Here is a 14,483-nt window from a genome sequence, read left to right as displayed (position 1 = left end):
ATAGGTATTTGGAGGGACCTGGGGGGGAGCTTCACGCAAGTCCCTGCTTTCCAGCCACCATCTTGGCTCTGCCCCCTCATCTCCCCTCATTCTGTTTCAAACCTTCTGCAGTCTGCCTTCTGACCTCTTCATTCAACTGAAACCTCTCTCTCCAAAGCTACCAGTGATCTTTTAATTGCCAATATCTAATAACCATTTCTCATCCTATGGATTCAGTTATCTCTGTAGATGATTCTCAGATCTATTTATTTAGCCATAATTTCTCTCTTAACATCTAGTCCAACAGCACCAGCTGCCTATTTGGACATCACCAACTTGGATAACCTATAAACATTTCAAACTCAGTATGTCCAAATCTTCCCCCTAAATCATCCTATCTTCTGAACTTTCTCCTATTAATGTCAACGGTACCATCATTCTCCCAGTTCCCAAGCTGGTAGCTTCGGTGTCATCCTTGATCCCTCATTCATACTCGCTGCACAAATAAAATCTATTGCTCAGTCTTGTTACTACCCTCACAGCTTCTCTTGTATACTTCCTCTTCTCGCCACTCATATAGCTGTCACCCTGATGAAGATCCCCATCACCTCATCCCTAGACTGTTGCAATAGCCTTCTGGTTAGTCTCTGCCTCAAATCTTCCCCCCCATACATACACACACACACACACACACACACACACACACACACACACACACTCACTCACTCACTCTCTCTCTCTCTCTCTCTCTCCCTCCGTCTCCCTCCCCTCCCCCCCACTCCCTCCCTCTCTTCCTCCCTCCCCATAGATCCGACCATGTCACCCACCTATTCAGTAGGAGTTCTCTGTTAGCTCTAGGATCAGATATAAAATCCTTGACAATCTGACCTCTTCCTACCTTGCTGTTCTTTGTACCTGACATTCTCTTGACTCACTGCTGAGTCAGTCCTGTCTAGATCACCATTTCTTTGTCTGTAAAATGAAGGTATTGGACTAGGTGTTTTTTTGTTCAGTTTTGTTGTTGTTGATTTCAAACTAACATCCTTTTTCTCTCCCTCCTGTTCCCCATTGAGAAAGCAAGAAAAAACAAAACTCCCTGGTACAAATATATATAGTTAACCAAAATAAATTCTAGGATTAGGCATGCGTGTCCCCCTCCCCCCAAATGTTTATGCACCTGGACTCTGGGACTAGGTAACTTGTGAGATCATTTGACTAGAATTTTATAGCTTTGATCTTATTGTCAACAAGGAGCCACCGTATGTAGGGTTTTTTTTTAGCATGATGAAAGAAAGCCATACTTAGAAATGAATCTGTCTTTATAATGTAAAAGGTAGATTGCAACTTGAACAAAGTAGAACCAGGGAGACCATTTGGGGTCTTACTCTGATCTCAGCATGAGGTGATAAGATATAGACGGATGTCATGGTATAGAAGAAAGAACATTGGACTTGAATACAACACTTAGTTTTGAGAACCCTTTTTAAACCCTCAGACCTTGGTAAAATAGCAGCTTTTCTTAGCCTCACTTCCCTCATTTATACAGTGGGGATAATACCTGAACTTCCTGCCTTACAGAATTGTAATGAGAATCAAGTAAGATAATGTATGTCAAGTTCTTTGTGGCCTTTAACATTTTTTGGCGCTATCCAAATCTAATCTTATACTTTCGCATATTTGTGGGGTGCATCTGAGTGGTAGTTTTATAATTGGTAAGAACCAAAGAAAAATATTTGATTCTAATGGAATGTTACCATGGAAATAAATACAAGTTTTTAACTCTTTTTTTTCAGAACAGTTCTACCTGTGTCAGATTTATAAAAATATTTTTCTAAGTGATATTTTAATTTTCTATAACTCAGAGGCCAAATTCTGTTAATCATACATAATATGTATTGTATATAATGTCATATATTAATTTTTAATTTACTGATGTTTATTAAAGCTCTGGAGGAAGATGGACTGAGATCCTTGAGTTCTGGGGCTCTCAGGACAGCTTCTGACATGACTTCTCTTCCCACTATACATGTTCCTTCAGCTTACTCACAGCTGTTGGACCAGTTTGGGAGTAAGAGAGAAGAAGAAGCCAAGTGTTGCAATGTTTTTTTTTTCATTCTGACATTATTAGAATTAATTTTACTGTGTTATTTTTGTAAATTCTGCGGTTAGTATTGAAATACTTTAATTTCGTCTTGGGTAAAGCATAAAATCAGCTATAAGCTGCTAAGTTTAGGCTTTTAAGAATTTTGACTGTGTGTGTATGTGTGTGCACATGTGTGCGCACACATCCCATATATGTTTTGTTTTAGGAACTTTATTATATTTCTCAAGATTATGGAAGAACCTGAGGTGTGAATGTGATGTTATCCTTTAATTAAAAGATTTTTAAATTGTTCCATGTATAGCCGTGGATTTTTAGACACTATAAATGATATTTTAGGAAGAAAATTGTGAAAATACTACCTTGTACGTAAAAGTATTTTTAACGTTTTGTCATGTTATCTTTGAATAGCAATTTTAATCCTTTCACAGATCCCCTATATTTTACTCATATTTTTTCCAGATTTTCAAAATCATACTGAATTTCAGTTTAAAGTAGTAGACATCAATATGATAATAGAACTTGTGATTGATCAGGTTTGTTTGAGTTTGATAGATATGAGTTATAAATTAATTGCAAATAAGCTTATTTATGGTTTTAATTTGAAAAACTAAAAGGAAAAATCTTTTTAGGCAGGCATTCCTGACCCTCCAAATATGTCAGAAGAATTAATCCAATTGAAAGCCAAAGAGCGACACTTCTTGGAGCAGTTGTTAGATGGCAAAAAATTAGAAAATTATAAAATTCCAGTTCCAATCAAAGCTGAACTCAGAAAATATCAGCAGGTAATATTTCTTGCTCATATGAATAGGATTTCTTCTGTGTTGCCAAGGGATACTTTTTTAAAAATTTCATCAATATTTTCTCCCTTCTATCTCCCACAAATCTTATAGGATGGTGTGAATTGGTTGGCATTTCTTAATAAGTACAAGCTTCATGGAATTCTTTGTGATGACATGGGTTTAGGAAAAACATTACAGTCTATTTGCATTCTAGCAGGAGACCACTGTTTCAGGTAATTCAAAGATTAATTTTGCAAGACTTGAAGATTCAGAGAAATTTTTAAAAGTTAGTAATTTTAATATGTTTCGATGTTGTAAAGAGCCCAGGAATATGCAAGATCTAAATTAGCGGAATGCATGCCGCTTCCATCGTTGGTGGTTTGTCCTCCTACTCTAACAGGTCACTGGGTTGATGAAGTAGGTAAATTTTGTTCCAAAGAGTATCTCAATCCTTTACACTACACTGGACCTCCAACTGAAAGAGTAAGGTAAGAGCTCTGAAACAGAGAAATTTTTCAGCCATTGTTTCAAATGGAAATACTTATTTTGTAGCAAATTTAATACTTTATAAACTTTTCCTTATCTGTCTTTTTTCTTTGTTTATAAAGGTTACAGCACCAAGTCAAAAAACATAATCTGATAGTGGCTTCTTATGATGTTGTACGGAATGACATAGACTTTTTTAAGTAAGAATTTTAAATTTTCTACTTAGCTCTAAGATTATTTAATTTTTCAATATTGATAAACCTTAAATTAAAATTGGATTGTTTCCTAAAATTCCTTTAAGAAAAACTTGAAAAGGAATATGCTGGCTTGTCACAACAGGACCTTGAGATTTTAGAAATGAAATTGAATTTAGAGATACTGTAATCATATCCCTTCATCATATAGATCAGGAAACTGAGACCTATTTTGAGGAAATAAATAGCCCCAAATTAAATGAAAGTTAGTAGAGCAGAAATTCAAACTTAGATCATTTAACTGATTTCAGTATTCTTGCCATTATACTACACTTCCTTCTTCGTACAGAATCTATTTTCTCACAGAAAATGCTTTACTTGAGGATTAAATTCTACCACCAAACCATAAAAGTCTATTTAACCCCTAATACATTTTTTAAAAATTTATTTTCAGTTCCAAATTCTCTCCCTCCCTCTGGCCCCTCTTCCACCCATTGAGAAGGCAAGAAATATAGTATCCCTCAAACATATGAAGTTTCGCAAAACATATTTTCATAGTAGCCATGTTGTGAAAAAAAAATTTTAAATGAAAAAAATGTGGTTCAATCTAAATTCAGAGTTCATCAGTTCTCTCTCTCTCTCTCTCTCTCTCTCTCTCTCTCTCTCTCTCTCTCTGTCTCTCTGTCTGTCTGGAGGTGAATTGCACTTTTCATCATGGGTCCTTTGCAATTGTCTCGCATTATTATCTTAATCGTAGTAGCTAACCCTTTCACAGTTGATCATTGTTACAATATTGGTGTTACTATGTACAATATTCTGGTTTTGCCCAGATTTTTCAGAAATTATCCATTCCCCTCCTCATTTCTTATAGTACAGTAGTATTCCGTCACTATCACATACCACAACCACCTCTCATAAATTTAAAGATAATTTAGCCCTAGTCTCAAGAAAACCTGGGTTCATTGCCTCTCAGACACGCTAACTATTCCCCTAAGCAAGTCACTTAACTCCTTAGTGCTCCTAGTCTTCTCTCTAATTCATAGACAAATTACTGGTCTGTAAGTGTAGAGGGAGTTTATATACCAGGAGTTTACCACCCCAATAAGATCATGTCTGACCTAAAAACATTTTTTAATATCTGAGTTATAGAGTACTCTGGTAACTCCTCTTCATTAAAGTGATCATATTTCCCCATAGAACAGAGTTCTAATTTGGAATGCCAGGAACAAATCTCCTTGTGTTATAGCCTTTGAAATATCAGTAGAAACTTCCCCAGCTGCTCCAGCCTGCTTGGGTGGCAGCTACCATAGCCTGGGACAGAGCCTAGGGGGGTGGGTAAGGAATAGAGTTTTGGAGTGATTCATGGAATTTGATCTAGGTAAAAGGAATCTAAAGGGATGAGGATAGAAAGTATAGAATAGGATACAAAGACTAGGAAGGTGAAGTAGTGGGGGAGGGTCAGCCAGTAGTACAGTATGAAGACCTAGTTGTTCCATTCCTCCTTTTCCTTTGTTGAAGGAGGCAGTAGAGCAGGAAAGGTAGAATGATTGCCCAACTTGCCTTTTTTTCCCCTTTAGTACAGTTAACAGTTTGTGTTGGGAAGGAAGAGGAACAGAGGCAGGCCACTCTAGTGGCTTTTTGTACTGAAGTTTGGTATATTTCTTTTAGTTACTGTGCAGATTCATGATTGCTTAAAACAGTGATGTATGCACACCAAAGTGATCAGCAAAAGTTGACTAATGCAGAAATTTCCTGTTAACTCTTCCAGAAATATTAAATTTAACTACTGTATTCTTGATGAAGGCCATGTCATCAAAAATGGGAAAACAAAATTATCAAAAGCTGTAAAACAGTTGACTGCCAATTATAGGATCATTCTTTCTGGAACACCAATCCAGGTAATTATTTGCTCTTATATATTTTTTAAAGTATGTGATATCAAACTGGTATAAATATTATTTTGAATAGTTTTATTTCAAAAATTTTATAAATTTTATTTTAAAATTTCAAAAATTAATACATTTGATTTGTCATTATTGATAAATTACTAATTTATCAATTGTAAGCAAACTGTTGGTATTTTATACTGGTAGATTTTATATAGTTAATAAGTCCGAATCATTTTTTATTGACAAGTTATCAGATTCAAATTTAAATACTTTAAGTTTTTTATAGTTAGTGTTCAATTTTATGTTGAGTCAAATTAATGAACTTCTCTGACTGATTTATCAAGAGATCTTCCTCTAAAACTTTCATAGCTCTGAACCTGATGATGTACCTCAGGGCTGTCCAAAATGCAGGCGCATGTGGCCCACAGTGCGATTTCTGTGGCCTACCTACAAGCATAGAAATTTACATAAATGCTTTAGTAAAGGAAGCCGAGCTACTACAGAGCTCTCACTAGAATGGCAAATCAGAATAGGTTGTCTATTGCTTCAATAAAAACCTAAGGTCGGAGAGCTTTGATATACCTGATGATTGTGTGGGATAGGAGGGAAGGTTTGAAGGAAATTACAGTAGTACTTTACTAGCAAAGGCAGAGGTAGGAGAATGGTCAAGAGTATTAAATTGTAGAGTGTAGAAACTGGTGGATTCTGTGAATTACGTTAGAGTTTCAGGAAGCTCCCTTCAGATAATAGGATGTATGAATTTAGTAACTTGGAGAAGTACCGTCATTTGAGCAGATGTGCATCATGCTAGAGGCCTTGTTGTCTTTTCCTTTCCTGCTCCTTCCATCTTCTGGCTTTCACTGAAACCTGTCTCCCTTCTGAAGATGTAGACTTGCCAACTGTTCTTTCTCCTCTGCTTGCATTTTCATTCATTCCCCTCTCTGCACCCCCCATCCCCATTCACTGGTTGAGTCAGAATATTCCTTGCTTTCCTTTCTCTCCCTACCACTTTCTTCCTCTATTCAATCAATATCTATTATCCAGTCACAGTTATTTTCTACAGATCACTCTTCAGTGAGTTCGGTGTTAAGGCTCAGAGGAGGATAAAATATACATGTAAATAACTAGAGTACATTTATCATGTATTATTTTATGTTACAGAGTTTCCACCGGGAATGCTCTGTGAGATCTGAGGAGGGAGGTCACAGCTAAATGATTGGGTTAGAGAAAGTTTCATGGCAGAGATGGAGTTTGAGCCATTTTCTTAAAGGATAGCTGGGAATTGAGTAAGCAAAGATGGGATCTAGGGCTAAGGAAAAGGGGGTGAGCAAAGGGAGGGAGGTGAGAGTAGCATGTATTCATTTTGGCCTAACTACTGTGAGAGAAGAAGTAATGGGAGACAAGGCTAAAAAAAAGTTGGGTAGAATGAGATGTTTCATCACAGGTTTTCCTTAGTATGCTTTGTTTTTTAAAATGAAATTTTTTTTTTTTTTTTGGTTTTTTGGTTGTTTTTTTTTTGAAGTGGGGAGGGCAGGGCAGTTGGGGTTAAATGACTTGCTGGTAAGTGTCAAGTGTCTGAGGCAGTATTTGAACTCAGGTCCTTCTGACTCCAGGGTCAGTGCTGTACTCACTGCGCCACCTACCTGCCCCAGAAATATTTTTAATATAAGATTTAACTGGCATTTCACCCTCTCTCCCTCACCTTTTTTTTTTTTTAATTCAGAACAACGTTTTGGAGCTTTGGTCACTCTTTGATTTCCTTATGCCAGGATTTTTGGGCACTGAACGTCAGTTTGCAGCTCGTTACGGTAAACCTATATTAGCAAGCAGGGATGCTCGAAGCTCCAGTCGAGAACAAGAAGCGGGTAAGGAAGAAAATCTTTACTTCAGTTCAGTTTTATTTCATTTTGATCATAATCAGATTCCTGTGTAGAGAAATGAATCTTTTCCTATGAATTGTTTCACCTTTTCCCTCCATAAATAATAGGAGTTCTTGCAATGGAAGCACTGCATCGCCAGGTCCTCCCATTTCTCTTGAGAAGAATGAAAGAGGATGTTTTGCAGGATCTCCCACCCAAAATTATTCAAGATTATTACTGTACTCTTAGCCCTCTACAGGTAAGATAAGGGTGATATATTCAAAAAGCTGAAATCCTCCATGGAAACCATCTATTCTTTGGAATGTATGTGTATGGAAAAGAAATTGATTAGCTCCCTATTGTTGGTCAAGCACTTTGCCAGGGATTAGGAATACAAAGCCCAAAAACAAAGTAGTGCCTGCCCTCAGGGAGGTTACCATCTTCCTAGAGAAACAACATATACATATATTCTATATGTAGTATAAACAGAAAATAATTGGAGAGTTGGGGAGAGGAGCTAGCACCTCACAGGGAAAGTTTCATGTAGTAGCACTTGGGCTGAATTTTGAGTCAATTTGAGCCATAGATGTGGAGGAGGAGGAGGTGCATTTCAAATGTTGAGACAACCAGTGTCAGGGCACAGAGACAGGAGGCAATGTGTCACACATGAGGAGCAGCAGAAGCACCTGTCTGACTGGACCCTCCAGGTAGGAAGGGAAGTGCTGTATAATGAAGCTGGAAAGGCAATTTGGAGACAAGTTGTGAGAGGCTTTAAAAATCAGAGAAGTTTACACCAGATCTCAGGGGCAACAGGAAGTCATTGGATTTTATGGAGTGGGAGAGTAACGTGGTAAGACCTGTCCTTTAGGAAAATCACGTTGGTAATGGTGTGAAGATTAGATTGAAGAGGAATAGGAGAGTGTGTGTGTGTGTGTGTGTGTGTGTGTGTGTGTGTGTGTGTGTGTGTGTGTTTGTGTTTGTCCTTTGTTTTCGAAAGGACCATGGCATCAAGGAAATGATGACATGACTTGTAGTTGACTTTGATTTGAGTGAGGGAGGGCTGTGCAAGGTCACCAGCCTCACCTCACATCACTCAACTACAAGTCATGTCATCATTTCCCTGATGCCATGGTCTTCTTCGAAAAGAAAGGACAAACACAACCTGTGAGTAGAATGAGCTACCTGAAAGGGGACCCAGCTAGTTGGGTAACTCAGCTTGTTCTCTCTCTCTCCCTCTCCTCTCCAAAGGAAGGTAAATTTTGATGGCCAGAAGTTGCCCAGTTAACTTGGAGTTTACTGGCTAGATTTCCCTTCCTCTCTCCCTTCATTCCTTCCTCCTCCCTCCCTCCCTTTCTCCCAGTTCGTTCTGAAGCTCATAGATTGGACTACAATAGATCCCTGCCCAAGCTCCACCTCATGGCTGTATTTTGGGCCCTCTTGGCTTAAAGTGCATGTCAGTGGTAACTGTTTTCTCTTTGGAATAGCAACCCTGAGGGTCTTCCCTTCCCAGTTTGATTTTTTTTCTTTTCTAATTAAAAGGGCCATCCCTTGATTCACTTATTGAAGAGACCTATTCACTGAATGGGCGTTACCTCACTCTAAGTGGGTACCTGAAAAGGTCTCTCATTGCATCCTGGGTTTCTCCATGATGAATATCTCATTACTGTATCCAGATTGCTCTGGAGGAGAAAGTGAGAGGAACAAGACTATATCAGGGAGACCAATTAGAAGACTGTTGGCAATGGTACAAGTGAGAAGTGTTTAGGGCTTGAATTTGGGTAGTGGCCATATGAGTAAAAAGAAGGGATCAGATGCAAGAAATGTGGAAATGGAACAAGTCTGGTGACTGCTTGGGTATGCAGGATGAAAGTGTGAGGGTTAGAGGATAACACATGGGTAATTGGATAGAAAAAGGGAAAAATTAGAGTGGGGCAAGCAGAGAGTGTAGAGGAGGTAAAGAAAGGGGCTCACTCAGACCATTCTTCAGGAGCTGGCCAGGGCAGTTTTGAAAGAAATAATAGACTCTAACAGGAAAAATCTGTCACTTTGATCCTGACCTATCTCTATTTCCTCAGTCTTTGGGGGTATTTTTATTTTCTGGTAGATGTGTATTACATTCCAGGTTCGAGTTCCAAGTATGGATGTGTTGGCTTGTCTCTGTTTGGGAGTTTTAGTAGATTGTAGCTGGGCTCAGCTACTGTTAGCTGAGAGGTTCTGCAGGTTCAGTGACCTCATTGGTCTGGGGCCCTTGTGCTACTTCCACCCTGGGCTGTAGGCTAGAAAGTCTGCTCTTCTCCTGGGTTCAGAGTCACACATCTGTTATTTGCCTTCAGAACTTATTCTTTGCTCAATATGCACCTGAGGCTGCACTAGCGACCTCTTCTCTACTCTGTATCTTCGACCCAGAATTGCCAGGTGGAATTCATTGCTACATCCTGCAGGGATGTAGGATCTCTTAGGATCTCTAGGATCTCTTCTTGCCTGGCGCCTAGTTTTGTCTTTCTTTCAGTCCCTGGGGACCGGAGTACTCCATGTAGCATAGATCTCAGTCTCCCTAAACTTTCCTGAGCTGGAAAAATGCTTCACTATGACTTTCATGGATTTCCTTGGTCCTGGTACATTTTCTTGATCTTTGTAGAAGAGGTGTGGTGGGCAAGCTAGGCTTTATTCTTGATTCCATCATCTTCATTCCGCTTCCCTCCACCCATCCTTCAAAGCTTTAAAATGCTCCCTGCCCAATGAAGCCTTCCCTTTTTCTTCCCCCAACTGGAATTTGCCTTCTCCACTCAGAGCTCCTATAACTCACCAATACCCTTAAATAATAATGTAGATACCAGCTATTTTGTAATTGCCTTAGACACTGCCATTCCTTCCCCATCTCCCTACTAAGACCCTTTGGGAAGATCTCTCTCATCTGAATTCTGTATCACCTCAGTACCTAGATAGGACTCTCTACGGTGCTTATTGTTGAGATATGCTTACAGAGCGTTGTAGCCTTATAGAAAGGTCTTGCCATTTGAGTTCTTTTGCATGCTTACTTGCAGGATGATGATTTCCAAAGCTAAGAACATTCTTGAGGCCCTTTAAATATTTAGAATGACTTTTGGCTTTATCTCATTTTGAGGTTCTCATTTTGAACTGACATTACATTGTAGTGATCACTGTCATGCATCTATACAAAGTAAGCAAATAATACTGTCTCTCTTTGTTGTCAGCTTAGAAATCTAAGATATTACCAATTTTTTCTGTTTAGCATATACGCTGTGCTGATGTTTATAAACTGAGCATGATTATTTTCAGGATTAGTAATGGATTTTGTCAGTCAGTTTTCCATCATAGGGTCATAAAGTGTATCAGTGTTTCACGAATCTAGGATTTTTGTCGTCAGAGAAACTAATTCCCTTCACCAATGTATGCTGCTGAGTAGATAAGTCTTAGTTGACTCTCTGAACCTCTCCATCATAATGTCCCTCCCCAAGATTGAATCTGCATGCTCTTCACATCTCATGAGGTTCCAGGGCCTCTATTTAAAGAGGGGGCTTAGCACAATTTTTCTGCCCATTTCTCATCAGCTGCACTGCTTTTGGACTTCTTTGGAACACTTCCCCACCACCTCCCCACTACCCCTACTTCTTTTTCCCCCAATTAGATTGTAAGCTCCTTGAGGTCAAGGACTGTCTTTGTTTTTATTTGTGTCCCTAGTGCTTAATGCAGGGCCTGGCACATGTTGTTCAGTTGTTCATTCGTATCCTACTCTTCATAACCCTGTGGACTATACTGTCCATGGGGTTTTCTTGGCAAAGATACTAGAATGATTTGCCATTTCCTTCTCCAGTGGATTAAAGCAAATAGAAGTTCAGCGACTTGCCTGGGAGTCACACAGCTACTAAGTGTCTGAGGCTGGATTTGAACTCAGGTCTTACTGTTGGCCCAGCACTCTATCCACTGAGCCACCTAGCTGCTCCACATAAGTGCCTGGCACATAGTAGGCACCTAATATTTATTGACTAAGACTCAAAGAGCTTAAATGATTCACCTATCGTCACCCAGCTCATGAGGGCAGAGCATGTATTTTGTTTTTGTGTGTCATTGGCAACTCTCCAGCACCCTTGTTCAGTGTCTTTTACATAGTAAATGCTTGTTGATTTCAATTGAATTCTATGCACTGAAAATTAATTTCAGTGAAACACAGTATGTTATACCTACTCAATAATAGAAGTAATTTTTAAAGAATTTAACTTATTTTTTTAAATTAAATATTTGTTAATTTGTTAATTATATGATTTGAACTACTTGCGATAGTCACTACTTTGGTATGGCGGGGGGCATGAATTTCCGCAGATTCAGTTGTATGAAGATTTTGCTAAGTCGCGTGCCAAATGTGATGTTGATGAAACCGTTTCTACAGCTGCACTTGCCGAAGAAACTGAAAAGCCAAAGCTAAAGGCTACGGGGCATGTGTTCCAGGTATAGATTTCTTCTTTACACTACAATTGACTTTATTAAATGCAACTGACAGAATGCATACATTAGATTCCTTATATATGGTGAGTTTTACATTAAACACTGACATAGATTTCGGTTGTTTAAATCCTTTATTGAACACTATATATATACACACACACATATACTATACTATATACTATATATACTATATATATATATTATATACTATACTATATACTATATATATACTATATACACACACACACACACACACACATATATATATATATATATATGCCCTTGTTAGAGGTTAAGGATACTTGAAATAAAATGGGAACTGTAAATCCTTTCAGGATGCTTATTTAAAAAAATAATAATTAAATCTCGTGTGCATGTAGAAATATAGTTTGTCATTTGGGTCAAGATTTGAGCCAGTGGTTTCTTTTTGCCAGAAATACATTTTTACAGAAGAGGCAGTTTATTTCAAATGGTCCCTTTTTTCCTTTCTTAAAATATTCCAATCATCTCTGACAGAGAAGTCAAAAAAATTCTCAAACCACATACCAAAGCATACCATAAAGATCCCAGAGCATGGGAATGGAGAAAAAGGGGTTTATTCCTCTCCCTTTCTCCTGCTGAATGGATCAAAGCTCTCTTAAGAGTCTTGGATGCTCTAGGCAGACCTGAGACACAGGAAGGAGATGAGAAGGAAGGAGGTGACAGAATCCCTGTGGACAGGGATGTGGTTCAGCAGCCTAGGACAAAGCATACTAAAATGTGAGGCATAGCTTAATACACATAGAAGCAGTGGATTAGAGTCAGGACCTGGGTTTGAATCCCAGCTCTACTACTTCCTAAGGCTGCCTTTGTAATCCTGAGTAGGCCATTTAACTTCTCTGGCCTTGATAACCACTAAGGTCCCTTCCAACTCTACATATTTGATCCCTATCACCTTTTCCCTTATTGTTCTCACTAGAATTGTCTTCTGGATACAACAAGTAATTTTCTATAGGCCCAAGTGCATTTCTTCCCTATCTTAGGGGAGGGTGTGGTGGAAGGGGAAGATGATGGAAAGAGAGAAGACAAAGAAGATCTGGAAAGAGGCTAGTGGTTAAGAGAAGCATGCCTCTTGGCCCCGGGCAAAAAGAACCTGATGGTCCGATAAAACTCAGCTTATATACCCAGCCCCCTTTACCCTTCTTCTCTCCTCTACCGGAAAAGACCTGGGATTATCTTTTAAGATTTATTCTGCTTCAAGACTCCTCAGGTATATGCATTTAGAGCTGAAAGGTCCTTCAAGGCCTTGATATGGAAGGTACTCCCTCAAGTTCTGCTTGGTGCCACATCCATCTGTCCTTCCCAGAATACTCAGTTGTCTCACAGATTCTTGTTTCTCAGCATCATCCCCACTCTTGCAGGTTCGTAGGTGATTTCCAATAGCATAATTAAAATGACCAAATCTCCCATAATTTAATAGTTTGTCTTTTCTTTGGAGCCAGTATTTAAGGATTAGCTCTGTTTTCTTTTTCTTTTCTTTTTCCTTTTTTGGTTTCTATTAAAGGCGTTACAGTATTTACGTAAACTATGCAACCATCCAGCATTAGTCTTAACAGCCCAACACCCTGAATTTAAGAATACTACTGAACAACTGGCAGCTCAGAACTCTTCTCTTCGGGATATTCAGCATGCTCCTAAACTCTCTGCTTTGAAACAAGTAAGTAATTAGGGGAAAAGTATAGAAATTTGACCTATGATACACTGATAAATGTGTATGAATTTTCTTCTCCACAAGTATGTTCCCTCTGCCTAGAAACATCAGGCATTATGGAGATATTTATTTCACCATTTCTTTTATTCATTACATTTTAATACTAATATTTAAAATGGAATATGTTTTTATTGACTGCTGAGATTTATGAAGATTAAATAGAAGAAAACATTACTCTGAGTACTGAAGAGCAGTGTCATAAACTTCTAACTCTTCTATAGGTTGAGGGTCAGAAAATAGCAGTTTCTAGTTATGCATTTGCTCTCTTCTGTATGTCTTTGTCTCTTTGTCCTCTAGATCTGTGCTTTATTCGTTAATTCATTTGTTAATGTTCAGTGAATATTTTCATTTAATTTCATTAGAAACATCTACTGAATTTAAAACACACTTCATACAAGTAATTTATAGAAAATACCGTACAAGAAAACTTTTTTATGATATGTGTAGAATTTGACTTTTAATTGCTGTTGGCGTTATGCGTAAAACAAACAGCTGTGTGATTTTCTGTAAGAACTCTAGAGGTAGTTCAAAAAATGAATGTCAGTTCCATGAGTTCCCTGTGTTTTTTCCATAATGTGGTTTTATTTTTATCATTAATAGTTATTAGAATTTGATTAAAGAGGGAAATGGTAAGACAATGATTTCAGTAATGTAAATTAAAAAAACAGTAAAAGTCAAACTAAATAATTGTAATGAAAACATAATGAAATATACTTCCCTCTTCTCAGTAAAGAAGTGGGGGACTGAGAGTGTGAAATGTTCACATACTGTCAGATATATGTGGTTTTCTTAAACTGGTTTACAGGAGAAGCTTGTATGTGGGATGAGGGGAGGGTGTATATTTGGAGGTGGCCAATTTAAAAAAAAAGGAATCAAAACCTTTTTGTTTAAGAATCAGATTTAAATACAACAGAATCAGAAGGTGGAGCTTATACCTCACAACTACATTATGTATATGGATATTGGGGTAGATTTTAAG

The 14,483-nt window shown here is 38.1% G+C and overlaps 1 protein-coding gene across 3 annotated transcripts in view; it reads left to right on the top strand.

The window, feature by feature from the left end:
• Positions 1-14,483, top strand: part of BTAF1 (B-TFIID TATA-box binding protein associated factor 1) — a 126,231-nt gene that overhangs the window by 96,927 nt on the left and 14,821 nt on the right. For all 3 annotated transcript variants that reach the window (XM_036734954.1, XM_036734953.1, XM_036734955.1), the window contains 9 exons: positions 2,713-2,865; positions 2,974-3,095; positions 3,183-3,350; positions 3,471-3,548; positions 5,311-5,440; positions 7,155-7,296; positions 7,419-7,549; positions 11,632-11,757; positions 13,298-13,450. In XM_036734954.1, the coding sequence (XP_036590849.1) occupies positions 2,713-2,865; positions 2,974-3,095; positions 3,183-3,350; positions 3,471-3,548; positions 5,311-5,440; positions 7,155-7,296; positions 7,419-7,549; positions 11,632-11,757; positions 13,298-13,450 (1,203 nt within the window). The remainder of the gene's footprint in view (positions 1-2,712; positions 2,866-2,973; positions 3,096-3,182; positions 3,351-3,470; positions 3,549-5,310; positions 5,441-7,154; positions 7,297-7,418; positions 7,550-11,631; positions 11,758-13,297; positions 13,451-14,483) is intronic.

Source organism: Trichosurus vulpecula, chromosome 8 (assembly GCF_011100635.1).
Source record: "Trichosurus vulpecula isolate mTriVul1 chromosome 8, mTriVul1.pri, whole genome shotgun sequence".
Lineage (NCBI taxonomy): Eukaryota > Metazoa > Chordata > Mammalia > Diprotodontia > Phalangeridae > Trichosurus > Trichosurus vulpecula.
The sequence above is the reverse complement of the archived record's forward strand: the minus strand, read 5'-3'. Positions and strand labels throughout refer to the sequence as shown.